We start from the raw sequence: 16,565 nt of genomic DNA, 5'->3' as shown, positions 1-16,565 counted from the left end.
AAAGGGGCAAGATAACTAATAGGTTGTGGAGAGGACAGCTGTACCTTTAAATGTGTAACAGAAGGTAGGCAGTATAAAAAAGTGCATGCAACTCATGCAGTCATTTTTTTTGCACCTCATCCAAAACTATTCATGCAGTAGGAGACAAAGGAGAGGGGAGAAGGAGATGTGGAAAGGCTCTTTCTTCAAACTTTTTCTCCAGCCTGCATCAGGGTGAGAGGGAGCTATGCTAGCACTGTCACCTAGCACATGAATGCCTGAGTTGCATTATCCAGGAGGATATATTACTTCTCCATACTGGTGAGCTCCTGGAGGCATAGCACCATCTCTTGCTTCTAGGGGAGATCAGATCAAAGGAGGAGGTAGATTTGCCCTATTCACTGCTAAAAACTGCAATTTATGGCACATTATTGCCCCAGATAAAGGGAAGCATTTGGATTAAGGGACTTCACTGTTTGGACCCTTGGAAGAGAGACAGAAAATGAAGGGACATCAGTGATGTAATGGTGGTTCTGAAACAAAAATATTGCCCCGTGTAGAAAAGACAATGTACGTAACTGAGACGACAATAATAAATATCACTAGCACTGGCCAGAAGAGGCTTCCTTCATTTTAAAGCAGGCAGACCAAAAAGCAGGTGCAGACAGCTCGGTCACTGAAAGGAGAGGCAGATGCTGTAGCAATGCAGCACAGAGCAGCAGCTGCCTGACAGCATCTCAGCAGCTGGAAACACAGATGCTCAGGTAGCAACCACCTCTACAGCTGCAAAGGGCAAGGCATTTTCCCCTCTATGTGCCACTCAGAGACCCCTGGGATCACCTGTGTATATTAACTCAGTGAGGTGGCAATTCAAGCCTAGCAGCATGTTCTGTTAATGCTTATGTGGTCAGACTGCATGAAAGCCAATGAAGCACTATTTTTATGCAAAATCTGTGCTTGTTTCTCAGTGTATTACTGCTTATCTTCTGTGAGTCCTTGTAGGTTTGTGTATTATCTCATACCACTACTTTTATTTAGGTTTTGTGTAATGTTTTCCATCACTTCTCCATCTCAGGAGACAAGAAAAATAGTCTTGTAGTTGATAGTGGAAACCTGACTTTTAATTTTTATAACTCAGCAAGACACACAGATAGAAGATAGAAGATAGAAGAAAACAGATATTTAGGACTTAGGAGAAATAAAAGTTCAGCACTTAGCTACCCTGGGTTCCCTAGCCCAATTCTTTAATTATTCATGCATAATTTTAAATTATATGTTTTTGTCTTTTTTATGTAAATATATAGCATCACTATACACATGGCAATTCTGACTTTCTAAGGATTTTTGTCCATTGTTCCCTTTGTAAAGATGAAACAATGTCAACCTCCTGAAATTCCTGTGTACACCACAGATTTAATTATTTATTCACCTGGTGGGTTGTGTTGCTGTTGTTATTACTGCTTTCTTTTTGTCTGAATAAAGACTCAATGACAGTAATAACAATAGAAAATTTCAGCTTCAGGATGGAAATTCTCCACTGACTGGAACAGTCAAAGCCAGAATGTGAAGTTTTGGCAGCTGCACAAAGTGCCCCAACCCAAGCCCAGGGGCGCAACTGTATCATAGGAGATCTTGCATACTAGATAACCAAGAATGCAGGTTTTTTTTCATAAAAGACACAACTTCAATGCTTTACTCTGTTTAAAGTCTTTTCTTTCCAGGTGATTGTCCTAGTAACTAACCTATTTACTATTCTGGAGCAAGTTTTTCTCTGATCAGAAATTCACCAAAATCTGGTAAATTTGCCTGATGAAAATGTGGCAAGACATTTCTATGGTAGTTTTGGGGTTTGATCATTCAGTGTTCTCATCCAAAAAAAGTTTTCCATGGAAAATTCCCAACCAGCTCTACTACTAGCCAGACATCTGGAGTATTACTTGGAGGCGCTTGTGGCTGGAATGACTGCTGAACCGTGAGAATCAGACCAGTGAGAGATGTCACACTGTGACCTTAAGCCTAACCCCACAATCCAGCTGCACATCCTGTGGCCACAAATCCCATGCGGGAATCTAAATCTTGAAACTCTCACTGGTTGTCCCCATGCATGTACTTATATCACCTGGAGAAGGAAATGAAAGTATCTGCTCACTGTGAGGCACTAGGACAAAGTTACGAGCTAGGTGCAGCCATCATAGTAAGGTTTTGTCTGCCTTAAGGAACAGGATGCATGACTGAATTACAGATTTCTGAATTTCTCTACTCAGCTAAATCTAAAAACTATGAGTCACAAAGAGTTGTGAACATGCAGAAGTCACTGTGAACTAATAAACAATGGAAAAGTCCACAAGGTGCCCTGGGTACCTACCCTAGTTTATACAAGTATGCTTTATATTTGCCATGGAGTTAAGTAGAGACAGGAAGGTGCTTGTGCTTCTTACTCACAGACAGTAATGTCAGAGAAAGCATGGCATGAGAGGAGAATAGCCAGGTCCAAAGACAAAACCTTTTCTCAGTGATCCTCACGTTACTAATTAGCTCTCTGCTTGCCTTTCAGGTCTCTTCCTCTCAGCAGTCAGAAACAGAGTATCTTCACAGCCTTCTAATTAATTAACTCAAGTTGGGCTTACACCGGGTTGCCAATCCTGATATCATGCCTCTGTGCCCTGCAATTGCATGCACAGCAGGCTGACCCTTATCCCATGCAGGATCGAGCCCTGGTAGCTTTGAAAGTCTACATTTATGATCTACTCCAGACTTTACCTAAGTACCTGATTAAAACAAGAAATGCATGTCACCTGAAAGAATAACCAACTCTTTGGGAAAATTCCTTCTTCAGTAGAATAAATATCAATCTAATTTTCAGACCAGCCTCTTCCACAAAGCTGCTGTCGTGCACCCACTAGTCATATGAAACCCCACTTACCCTTGTTATTGCAACACATATGCACTAACACTGTCATACAGTGGGTGTAACATGTAACTGGATATGACAAAGTCCCTTCAAAAGAATAGAAGTTGCAAATAATGACTGTGGTTTTATTTTTTTAAAGCAATTGATAAAGATTATTATTAAAATCAGACAAAAGGAAGCACTCGAGTGAAAATGACTGGAGGGCTGAGGAAAGTGAATTTTCCCTTAGGGTATCCTAAAAAAACTTGTGATTTCCCAGATGCCTGGGAAGATGTGTTTTGATACAGATCAGCTCCTCTCATTTTGCACTTCCAAAGGCACTGGGCCAAAAAGAGGTATGGTATCATGAACTCCCCTCAAGTCCAGGGAACCGTCACCAGGGCTGACTTTGGCTCACCATCTCCCAAGCCTGCTCTCAAGAAAAAGTACCAAGCTTCCCTCTGAGACATGTGGCTCTGAATGCTGCCCAAAGGACTTGCACTGCCCTAATGTTGGTAAGCCTGTGAAACTAAGAACTCTTGTACTGGCTCGTTGGTTGTTTTTAGTAAAAAAAGTCTCTTCATGCAAGTGTTTCTTTTGTGGAACACAAAGAAATTTCTAATTTGAAGCTATCCAGCCTGAAATAGGGTATTATATACCTTCCAGAGTCTGATGTAGACATTAGGTACAAGGCAAAGTTGCTAGGAGACCACAGATGGAGCAAGGAGCATTGCAGTAACACAGCAGCTTTTCACACAGGGCTGATGAGAATGCCTGCATCAGCAGTCAGCCTTTCACAATTTAAAACAAAGCAGACAACCTTTTACTGCTTACGTAAAGATGCACATTTGGTGAGGACCATTAAATTGTTATGGAACTAGCACTCCACAATCTAAATTAAAAGCAAGGCAAGAAATACTGAAAAGGATTATGCAGACAACACTCGCTAAACTGATCTCCCTCATTGTATGTTTGGGAAACATTTAAAAACTAAAAAAAAGCATATGTTCAAGCAAATATTGGCACTCTCACTTTATTTGTGTTGTGGACCCAAGTGCCGTATTACCGTAATGCAAAGGGGAATACTTAGTGAGCTGGCAGAATATGCTATGCACGCTAAAATTCATTGCCCATTTCCATGTTATTTAGAAAAGTGTGTCACTCTCACTGTGGACATGAGCCATTACACTCCACAGAGCCCTTTTGTCTCTTCTATACCATTACTCACGAGTCAGAGTTCATGCTTATTAAAATTTACCACTTGGCAAGCAGAGATTAGAGCTTTATCAAACTCAGGCTTTCATTGTTCCAGCCATCATGACCACAGGTATTTAAATAGACAACACAAACCAAAACTAATGCAGCTGCATGACTGTAAAGTCACACAGCTTAGACATGCTACAGAAATGGTTCTACTTGTAAAACATTATTTGTCATCTACATTGTGTATATGGGAAGCTGAAGTATAGCAAGTCTGGATAACATTGAAAATTCAAATGGAAAGGCTGTGACTGACCAAAGATTCGAACCTGTGTTCCAGTCCAGCTCCTTCCAGTGGGATCGTCCATCCTTCTCAGAGCTCATTAGCCTGTTCACCCTTGGGGTAGGACTTACCTGACAAATACCCTTTCAAATATTTCATTGTCAAGTAGGCACTGAAAGCATGTCAGGTGAGTACAGACTAAAATAGCTTTACTCTCTCCACTGTTCACACTGTCAGTGTTTGAAATTAGATGAGCTTAAACCCTACCATTCACATGAAATTGTCCCTCTTCCGTGCTGTTCTTCTTTCTCTAGCTGATAGACGAAGACAGGCTCTTGTGTTGGTAGTGCTAATACCAGACTACACTGCTTGAGTGCAGCTTATAAATCAAGTAATAAAATAGGTTTGGCAACGCACATCTGAAAGTTAGAAGCTGCAAGTGCATCAAATGCTCCATCTTGATAATAAGAAACAACTGAGCCGAGGACCAGACTACGTGCCTTGCAAATACAAGGTCCCATCTACCCCACCTGAGAAGACATTAATTGAATTGAAGCGAATACCAGCTAGAAATTTTCTGCACTACTCTATTTAGATTATTTCATGAACTAGTCATTAGCAGGTGAACAAAAAGAAAGTTGAGGGTATGTATTTGCTTTAGTTTGCGATTAGACTATTTACAGGCCTAATTCTCACGTTATTGTAATGTAATAATTTCAAAGATACATGACATTTTTCTGCTGTAGAGGAACATATTTTAAAGCATGTTTTGAACTACTGTGGTAGGACCCAATCTTTATGTTTTAGACAGGAACACCTGTACACAAGAGAACTACATAATTTTAGTTAATGTCAGCAGCTTCATGTAAATCATTTACTTTTCCTCTGTGTGTTCCCAGTTGTGCATCTCCTCACAACCCTATTAGGACCTCCTTCATACACTATAAAAATAAGCAGATAATCTTAGAATAACCTCTTGGGAAATCTCATTAGTCAAAACTAGGTATGTTCTGCCAGAGCAGCCCTTTTAACAATAAACTGAAAAGGAAGTCTTTCTGTTTCTTTGGGATATACACTGCACATTAATTAATTAGGCAAGATTTGAAGCATGATAGAAAGTGATGCCACTGATAATATCCTATGTGTTTTAACACATCAAATGAGATCTGCATTGCAACCTTTATCTCTAAAGGTCAGTGCTCTGGCGAATTCTTCTTACAGCACTATCTCTAGCTATTAAAATTAATGTACTTCCACTTTATCTAAAAAAAAATGTAGTAAAAGATGAAGCATATCCTAAATTCAAGTAACACTCACTTAAATGTAGGAGGCAATTTTAAATCAATATTTTCAAACTACAGTCATAGGGCACTATGTATAATTAGTCATACAGAACCTAAATCAAACAACTGCTTCTGGACTAAGAAGTGTTTTGCTGAAAGGATATAAATGTATATCCAATCCTACATGCAGTGTCTGAGCCAAAAATCCCTGTTTTGTACTAAGGCCTTAGCTCGTGCTAAAGTAATGGGATTTTGCCTCAAATAGAACTGAGTTAAAAAAAAATCATAGAGGGACCTGAAGCCTTCTCCATCACTCACAAGAGAACGATCAGCCCATTTTCTGTTAGAAATATTTCTTTCGAAAAGAGCAGACCGTGTTACAACACTGATGATAGGATTTGTGGAGGCTGCTATAATATAACTCATGCTCTCTTTCTGCAAAACAACGTTTTTTCATTACCCTGCAAATCACAGGCTATTCACGCAGGTATAAGGAGTGCAGGCTCAGGGTCTCCATTCTGCTTATCCATTGCTGCTGCCTTTGGCTCTGCTGGAAGTGTCAAATGCCTGCGTACGTGTCAGCTGCACATCATGGTGCTCTCATCAGCATGCTACGAGTGCTGACACAGCAGGCGGGAGCATCATCTGGATATAAACCAGACCTGCTTCATACACCTTGCCACCATCCTGAGGTCCATCACTGTTTACTGGCCACACGAGCATTGCTCTAAGGGGTGGATTTTTCATAAAGTGTACATGGCTGTACAAACAAGGTATTTTTGTTATCGCTACAATGAATAGTTTCAAATGATAACTGTGTAGCCAGATAACAAACTTCATTTGATTGTCTGCTAATGCACGTTATAGGTGAAAATCTTATCCTAAATTCCCACTTATGTGAGATGGTATTTTTTCATTCGTTCATTTACTTTTTCTTCCTAACTTCCTGAATCTCTGAGCCTCTGTCATTGAATAAGATATCTGCTGCTATCACAGGGATGAACATTTCAAGCACTACAAAATGAAAATATTTGCGTTCTAGTGAATTCAGTCCTGAGATGACAAGAAAATATATCCATCAAAGTAATTCGGAAAATACATATATTCCATAAACCATAATCATAAAGTCAGACATTTCTAACTGAGTATTCATCAAGTAAAAAGCACTACATTTCATAATGGCAGTTAGGTTTCCCTAGAGCTGAAATCTCTGCAACTAGAACAACCCAAACAGATTCTTAATGACTCTGCCTGAAAAAACATCACCCCCTAAGTAGTTAACCTCTTAAATGTGCATTGTATCAGTCACACCCCACAAAGCAGGGGAATAACTTGCAGTTTCCAGTTGTGGCTGACCTCAGAGAGCTTAAACAAGAGATATGCCTCTGGAAAAGAAATCCACTGCAAACACCAAGGAGACTTTAGTGTTTGCTTCTTACTAGACAACATGATCAGAACAGAATAACTGTGCTGTAATTGTCAGCCTACTAACAGAAATCGAACTTCAAATAACTGTGCTGTCATGTATTATATAAAGTGGCTGAGAATAATTTCTTAATTATTTAATTATTATAAATTATATATTATAATTATTATAATATAATTATAATATTATAATTATTTAATCAAGGCTTATCAGCCAGTTTGGGGGAGCAGGGAGGAATAAAACTGTTGTTTACTCCTGAGATCAGAAGTTCCCTTATTTTTAGGAATTATGTTTTGAAAAATTGTCTTGGATTTAGTGAAATAATTGCCTTACTTTTTCAAAATAGCTACTAGACTACCCTGAAGAATGAAGTCGGAGTTTAGTCACAGCAACTCATGAAAGCTGTTAAAGATATCAAAAGTTGGGCATGAGGAAAACTGCCCTCTGATTTCAAGTTTTTTTTCAAATATCCAAATACTGATGTAGGGTTTTCGATACAAGAAAACAAAAGCTGCATCAGCATTCTATATTCAACACACTTGGCAAGACTCAGGAAATGTGACTTGCGCTTGGTAATGTGCATCACAGGTAAGAATTAAGGTCAAAATATAGTTAAAATACTGCACTTGTTTTGCCATCCGTATCAACAGGACCAGCTCAAAGTAACCACATTATAGTACAATTTAATTCACTGTTTAGAAGTCAGGCCACTTATAAATCTTATAGCCTGCATTTTGTACTTTGTATCTAATGTTAATGAATATTTAAATATTTTAATGGAAAATCTTAATTGTAAAATGTGTCATGCAGTAAGTCTCCTATTAATGGTTCTGAGTTGAGTCCACAGTTACTGTTACACATACCTAGGGGTTGCTTAAAATTCAGGTAGATTATAGAACCATAGAATCCTGAGCTGGAAGGGACCCACAAGGATCATCAAGTCCAACTCCTGACTCCACGCAGGGCAACCTAAAAGTTAAACCATATATCTAAGAGCACTGTCCAAACACTTGAACACGGACAGGCTTGGGGCCATGACCACTTCCCTGGGGAGCTTGTTCCAGTGCTTGATCACTTTTTCCTAATATCCAATCTGAACTACACCTGACACAGCTTTAAGACATTATTATGCACATGGAGCATTTGTTAACAGGAATCTGTGGCACGATGGCCACATTCATGGTTTTTTAAGTGAAAAACTGGCAGCTAACAAAAATAAGGACCACTCTAGCCAATTCAACATTGGCTGGAAGGTAAAGTCATGCCAACGCAATTTAGAAATAATGCATATGTTTTTAACTGTGATGATCATTGGCATAACCACTAAGAAAAACTATGCGTTCTTTGCCATTTGTAGGAGGACTCATCTGACAGAGTGTAGAAGCTTACAGTGTAGACATCCACATTTAGGCTAAGTCCATAGACTTCCCTTACAGACAACTGAGAAAATACACGTTTTTAGGGCGTGATTCATCTCATCCTAGAGTAGACACCTAAACTAGGACAAATTAAAGTAGACTTCTCCAAAAGTCATTATTTCAATTGTTTTACAGGGTAGACATCCCTGTGAGAGCCTAACTTTAATATATTTAAAATCAAATCAAGATGCCTCTATGAAAGAAGCTTTTTTAAACGTATTTTACCAGGTTAGATACAAAGGTAACAACAAGATTCTACAGCTTTTGTCACCCAGCAGGTGAGATTAGTTGATACCACCACCCCTTCTGCCCTGAAATCTATTACGCCTAGAACTGAAGGCAGAACAACTAACACCCAATGAGGAGCTTCTCAGTACTTCTACGTTCAGTTTAAATACAATGAACTGCCTTTTTTTCTTCTCAATTCTAAAGTTTTATTAGCATTTTTTGAAAGTTTGGTTGTTCCTAGCAAGCATTTTTCCTCTGCACTGTCTTTAGAGTCTTTCTTTTATAGGTTTTCTTATGCAGCCACTGAAATCATGAGGAATTTTCTGAAAAATAATGACAGTGGTAATGAAAACAGTCACAAACTGTGACTCTCAGAGTAAAACATACACCTTCAAAATTTCCCTTCAATTGCAGCAATCACTCAAAAGAAAGTGAAAAGATGGAGAGGATCTGGAAGACAGCCCTCCCAGCATGTGACAGTGTAGCTAGAATGTATTAATCAGCTATAGTCATTGGAAAAATAGAGAAATCATCAAACAATCTAGAAAATCTATTTTCATAGGATTAAATTAATACCTGTTTGCAACAGTCTTATATCAAAACTGAAAATGCTATGTCTTCTGAAATCTTCAGACAACATTTGTCTTTTAATGCTTATTCTGTGTTCAATGAATGTCCCCATGAAGCTTTAAAAATATTTTCTTCAAATCCATAGTCCAAGATATTTTTTGAGAAAGTTATTCTTTTGAATATGTGGACATTTTTCAATAATCCAATAAATATTTTATTTTGACATTTAAAAAAATTCATCTGCAGTATTGATATCTAAAAATAAAAATATTTCATCCAGAACATAATATATTTTCATTTGAATATTGTGTTGCCATATTTCATGGAATTTCTAGCTTGGTTGGCTTGCACCCACACTCTCCCTTCTGGGCAGAACAATTCATTTGGATTAAATCTCTCTTGCTTCACCATACACAAAGAGTTCAAGGAAAGTAGTTCAAGAAATGACCTAACTAATAGATAGAGTTTGAACTTAGAAGTATGAATTTTATTGCTCAAGAAGCATCACAGCATCATCCTTGAACATATTTTTTAAAATTTTACTTCCTTTCTGTCAAGTTTTAAACCTTCAAAACAGGTCTTTTGATTTCTAACAAAAAAGGAAAGAAGCATTTCGGATGCAACCCTCATTTTTTTCCCAGACATGAGGGATTGCAGTTTACAAAGTGCCTTTCAACCATGATGTAAATCATCCCATGGGAAGTCTGTCCAGCCTTCTCATCCAGCTACATATGGCTTTTGTTATGGGCTTTAGACAGTGTTGAATAATTGTTCTACATAATCCTCCCATTTTCTTTGAAAACAAAAGGTTTGTATTATGGGAAGAACAATTTAACCAGAAACAGGAGTGAGTACACATAATGAAAACAATGTGTAATCTGACCCTTGAAAAAGAAAGGCACATATATATCTCCATGGCTTTTCTTCCCTGCTGAACCTCCATCTTCTACCTAAACATTAATAATTCTAAATGCCAGCAGCTACAAGGTTGGTATAAGATCAAGAGAAGCAGAACAGCAGTGGAACTTTAAAATGGAACAAAAGGACATGTGGTTTTCCATTTCCTGCTACCTCTTGTACCAATCTAGGAGAAGGAACTGGAATTGTGTGGGAAGAACGCACGTTAACACTGAGAAAGAGCAGGCAGTCTACACATTCTTCTTTTATACAGGTCAACAACTATTTAGAAAAGAGACACATGGCCCCTCAGAGCTGCAGAACTCTCTGAGTGCCTTTACACTAGTGCTGAAGTTCAGATCAGGAGCTTACTTCTGAAGCAAATTTCCCAATTTCCATCGCTTACTGTGCTTTGGCTTGTAGCATGGGACAGTGCTGGATCATGCGAACTGTCTTCTTCTCACACTAAACTGAATTGGAAGAAGGGCTCCGGGAGTGCATCTAATGCCCTCCAGCCACAAACAGGCATTCAATGCATACAACGGCAACAGCTAGTTTGCATGGTCTACTGTGCTTACTAAAGTAAGGCATAGCTTACATGATTGTTGGTGGGCACCAGTGAAATATATGTCCATAAAAAAGACTGTGACATATTGATGCAATTTTAAATTCTCCTAGCAATAAACAGATTTCTACTGACAGAACACGATGGAATTAATCAGGTCCATGTACCACTGACTAGCTGAGAATAAAGAGCAAAGGGGTTACCTTAATAGGGCTCCCATCTGGAGTGAGAACCTCTTCTGAAAGCTCCATCATCTTCAGTGACATTAGGGCAATGGCTTTAGCATGACTAAGACTTTTCTTATGGAGCCCTGCTGCAACGCAGTACGCATCACCTATTGTTTCCACCTGCAGCAATCAGACAAATCAAATGTTAAAGCACGGTAATGAGAAGAGATCTCTACCATTAGTTATCTGCAATCAAATAGCATTGCTTAAAAACATGTGAGCAAAACATCCATAAAATAAGCAATTAGACAACGGAGCATAATTATGTGAGTTCGCAAACAGGTGCAGTCAAAACCTGACACGCAATCACATAGTGGTTCATCACCATTATAACCAAAGATCATTATATCTAGAACAGTGTATGCCATCAGCTGAGATATGACAACATTTTCCCATAGCAGTAATACAGCAAACTCTATTTTCCTAAATGAGAAATTGCTTGCAGCTTTGTCTGACACTATCCTGGCTGAGTTCGCTGTTGGGTAAGAATAGTGCTACATGATAATAATTCATAATTATTATTTGCTCTGCTAGCAAAGTGTATCAGGAAGAGAATTAGAACAAGCAAAACATCACCATAAAAAACAGTGAAGAGTCTTCTCATTAGCGGGTAGCTCTTCCTGGTATAGGGATAATTTACAAATAGATGCTACTGCTACAGACTTTTGACTGCACCTGTCTCTGTGATTTTCAAATAAGAACTGTTGCCTCTCTCTACTATGCAGGCTACCTGACTGTGAATTCCCTACCTTCAGGCATCAGGTTCAGCAGACTGATCCCTCTGGTCTCTTCAGACAGGCCTTACTCTCTCTTATCCTCTATTTTCTTTAAAGAAAACTGCCCCTCAGGAGGAAGTGGGAGCAAAAGAAATTACAGAAGCCGTCTGGCTTTGGATAAAGGCAGCCTGAGAAACATTGAAGCCCTCAAGTTCTGCAGCTTTATTGACAGCATTGTGTTTTGCAGTCTGCTTGCCCACACGTCTGCAATGTGCTCTGCACACAGTCCGTTAACACATGCCCAAGCAGACTCAGCCCTCAAGGATTAGATTGGGTTTTGCTACATAAGTAATGTGGCTTCCACCCTGCACACAACTCTACAGGAATGCCAGAAAAGGCTTTAGCGAAGACTAGGGTGAGAAGAAAGCATGCACTGAGCAAGGAGTTATTCAGGGAATAAATACAGCTAATTCTTCTCTCTGCAGGGATTCTACTAATACTAGTAGACCTGGACCTTCTCAGATTAATTTCCAGTCCTGATAAGCAGAAATGGAAATAGTATCTCAAAAAGTAAGCATTACATGTAAATGTACCCAAAGCATGAATCTAGAACAGCAGTATCAGGAAATACTTCCCACCATCAAACTTACAGGAACTGCTCAAGCGCATTGCCGAGCTTGGCTCCTTAGCCTTTCCTGCTGATTGTGCAGGAGGATATATATAAAAAGCTGAGAGTTTCTCACAAGCTGAGAGCTGAGGCAGCTGCTAGAGCTCCCTTGTCACTTTTGGAAGCTCCTAATAGTACTTGCATACAGAAAAAAAACATGTAGGATCAATCAATACTGCTGTCTGTCTGCCTGTTTTACCCAAGCCATATCTCAGGATCTCTGTCCACAAGAAGCAGACACTGCCAACTCCCTGCAGTTTAGGAGGTTGTCTTTCCAAAGACAAATGGATGGGCAAGTATATTGCAATGGCTGGTGAAAAACATAGAAACTAGGGAAGAAAATACACGAGCATAATGAGAAAATGTATCAGAATTTAAAAAGACACTCTGGATGGCTAAGAAATAGATTGCAAAAATTCTCTAAATCAGAAGGAAGAATTAGCAGAAATCCAAATAACTTCACATTGTCATCTTTAAAAATGGTGATTGAACATGACCATGATTGAACAGAAATAAAGGGGTTGCTACAAAAAGAGCTGAGTCTACAATGCCAAATACAAAAATTAAATACAAATTATGCTCTTTGTTAAATGATTTAGTTTCAGAATGGCTTTTCCACTAAAGTTAGTGGCATTACACCACTGTAAGCAAATATAGATCTGGGGCCATACACTATTCCTGCAATGTTCATGCAAACCTACTTACTTGGTTAGGATCTTCCCCTTTTGAAATTTCCATAGCTGTGTAAACTAATTTAACAGCTAAATTGCACTCACTGAATCAGTAGCATCATCAGAGTTGCGTTGTACCTATCTGTGTACTACCAGAAAAATGGGACTAAAGCTGCCTCATGTTAATATTACTCTGAAAATAAAAATTATAATACCACCATTGTAGGATACTCTTTAAAGTGCTTATCCCTATGAAGTTCCTCTGACAGTAATACTGGAGAACCAGGGGAATGCTTAGGACCGTTGAGACTGACCTGGTAGTTGAAACTGGATGTGATGAGTACTGATAAGGTTGTCTAATGATTTACCATTCTGTGACCCTGTTTTCAGTCACTACTAAGATTTTCCCCAACTAAGCATTTAAGATGAAATTTCCAAGCTGAGTATCTCCATCAAACTTTAACCTTGGCTCAGTCCTCCTTCAAAATCAGATTTGACAAATTTTCTAATTATCTGTGGGTTTTTTCCCCAACTCCTTTTTTTAAAAAGCTCCAGGAGTTCTTGTAATTCAGGCTGATCATGGCACTTTGATTTGGTCCTCTCATATGGAGTCACAGAAACACGGAATGGTTTGGGTTGGAAGGGACCTTCAAAGATCATCTAGTCCAACCCCCTGCCATGGGTAGGGACAACTTTCACTAGGTCAGGTTGCTCAAAGCCCCTTCCAGCCTGACCTTGAACACTTCCAATGATGGGGCATCCACAGCTTCTCTAGGCGACTTGTTCCAGCATCTCATCACCTTCATTGTAAAATAATTCTTCCTTATATCCAGTCTAAATCTACCTTTTTCCAGTTTATAACCATTGCCCCTTGTCCTGTAACTACAGACCTTGGTAAAATGTCTCTCTTCATCTTTCTTATAAGCTCCCTTTATATATTGAAAGGCCATAATAAGATCTTTCTGGAGCCTTCCCTTCCCCAGGCTTAAAAATCTCAACTCCCAGCCTTTCTTCATAGGAGAGGTGTTCCATCCCTCTGATCAATTTTGTGGCCCTCCTCTGGACCCACTCCAACACATCCATGTCGTTCTTATACTTGGGACTCCAGAGCTGGATGCAGTATTCCAGGTGGGGTCTCACAAGAGCAGAGGGGAAGGATCACCTCCCTCAAACTGTTGGCCACGTTTCTTTTTATGCAGCCCGTGATACAATTGGCTTTCTGAGCTGCGAACACACATTGCTGGCTCATATCTAATTTTTCATCTACCAATATCCTCAAGTCCTTCTCTGCAGTATTGCTCTCAATCCATTCATTCCCCAGTCTGTATTCATATTGGGGATTACTCTGACCCAGGTGCAGGACCCTGCACTTGGCCCTGTTGAACTTCATGAGGTTATATGAGGACATTAAAATAGAAACTGCAATGAGAGTGATACATCACACTTCAGAATTTCAGGCTGGGTCCATCAGTGAGTCAGACATCCACGGGGAAGAAGGGGATTTCTCTTGTCTCAGCTGAGGAACAAGAATTAGACCACTGCTCATAGCTCACTTCAAACTACCTGCTGGGTAGATCCCGAAATCATTGTGCACACCAGAGACCAACTGACTCCATAAATATTCAAGTAAATGTCAATAGGATTAAGAGAAAAGGAAGGTACCACTCAAGGTGGATAAAAATAGCAACACAGATCTGTTTGATGCTCTTCAAGATGATGATATACAGTAATGAAACTTCAGAGGAAATCTCTACCATGTGATAAACTAACTTATGAGTTTTTGACTTTGTAATGCGACTACTCTAGTGCATTATTAGTAGTATACTTTATTTTTATATCCTTCCTAGATACATATGCAGGAAAAGGTATTTTGCTATCACTATAAGACTGGAATAAATTATCCTGCTTCTTTCAAAAAGCAAAATATATTCTGTTTTGAATATTTCAGCCATTTTTTGCATATGATTGACAGTTTTACCTTTATTAAGATTTAGTACATTTTTGTTCTAGTTAAATAATTGTTTCTTACTGCTCTTCATATTTCTAGCCACTCACTGATAGCCTGGCCTACTCTTACCTATTTTTCATACCTTTTCATTGATTTACACTCCCTGTGGCCAGCCTCACTGGAGCTTTCATTAACTGGGAATTAATATATAGCACCATAGAATAGAAGTGAGGTTGAACTCAGATTTCAAAATTAGACCAATCTATAAAAAATGTAGGGTATCATTTTTGTTCTTAATTAACAAGCAAAGCAGCCAGGAATCATTGCAGCTACTTACACTGCTATACAAAGGCCTTCTCTAAAGCCTTCTGTAACTCCATGTCAAGTCATTGGAAATGTCCAAAAGATTTTCAGTCAGGCCCTCAACAAATCAAAGATTAAGATTCATAATTAATTGAAGTAGTTGTGTATACTCTACAATTCAGAAAAAGCTTCTTGCTAGGTAACCTGAGACTGCTGAATATTGTAGAGTGACAAAGCGTAAGACTTGCAGCAGGAAACAAACAAAAACAGCAGGAAACTTGCAGCAGGAAACAAACAAAAATATCTTCTACTTTTGGGGAGTCATTCTCTATGTACCCAGCTTCTCCTCGGTAGATACAGTTTGTCTGGTTTAGACATGAACAGTATTTTTTATAGAAGTTGAGCTCTACAGTAATTGTCTTGTAGTCATTAATTTTTAATTCATACCAATTTAGATGGAATGTGACTTGCAGATGAACTTGGTAGCCCAGCAGACAGAATATAATTTCTCCAATTCTAATGTGTCCAGAGAACAGAGGCTAATAGACTGTCCCCTGGGAAGCTCCCAGCAGGTCTCTGCTAAATACCAGTAGCTAAACCTTGTGTTGTGTTATGTTACTTAACTGAGAAAATGGAAATTGTAGCTGAATTGTTGTAGTTCACTGGGTATAAAGTCGGGATGTTGATTCAGTGAGAGTTTAGAAGGGAAAATGTGGTGTACTGAAGTAACATCCCTGATTCTGTACTCTTCCTCGTGAATGCATGAATATGTACCAATCAATACGTATATGAATTTCCAGAAGTAATGAAGGAACTGAAGTGTCACACTTCATTTCACAGGGTTACACACAAGGGGGGAAATACCATTTTGTAAGTGAAACCTGCAATGGCAAGTTTAAAGAATTTCATCTAAAGCATTCAGGAATCCCAACAGTCTAAGGAATCTTACTAGCACCTTTTTCAAAGTACAGCTTGGAAACAAATGTAAAATAGAATTGTGGGGGTCACTTTTGTGGCAATTCTAATCTGAAATTCCTACAGCAATCAGAAGTATTAAATCCACTGAAAGAAGTAGCTGGAGGGAGAACTGGCTCTAGTTTTAGTCCTGTCTCTCTCAGCAGGTTTCCTATAAAAGCCTAATAGATAATTTGTATTATAACTGTTACAGTGGAGTACTGATTACTATTTATTTTCATGGAAGAGTCATAAATAAGTCTGTGTGCTGTTTGTTCCTTTTTTAACAGGTTAAATCATATCATATAAAGAAGGCTGCTTTGCTTAAAGTTAAAACTAA

The 16,565-nt window shown here is 38.9% G+C and overlaps 1 protein-coding gene across 1 annotated transcript in view; it reads right to left on the bottom strand.

Annotated features, from left to right (window-relative positions):
* The window catches only part of GUCY1A2 (guanylate cyclase 1 soluble subunit alpha 2), a 168,055-nt gene that overhangs the window by 40,806 nt on the left and 110,684 nt on the right, over positions 1-16,565 (bottom strand). The window contains 1 exon segment of the mRNA XM_075723722.1: positions 10,943-11,086. Within this exon segment, the coding sequence (XP_075579837.1) occupies positions 10,943-11,086 (144 nt within the window).

This window comes from Pelecanus crispus, chromosome 1, assembly GCF_030463565.1.
Source record: "Pelecanus crispus isolate bPelCri1 chromosome 1, bPelCri1.pri, whole genome shotgun sequence".
Taxonomy (NCBI): Eukaryota; Metazoa; Chordata; class Aves; order Pelecaniformes; family Pelecanidae; genus Pelecanus; species Pelecanus crispus.
The sequence above is the reverse complement of the archived record's forward strand: the minus strand, read 5'-3'. Positions and strand labels throughout refer to the sequence as shown.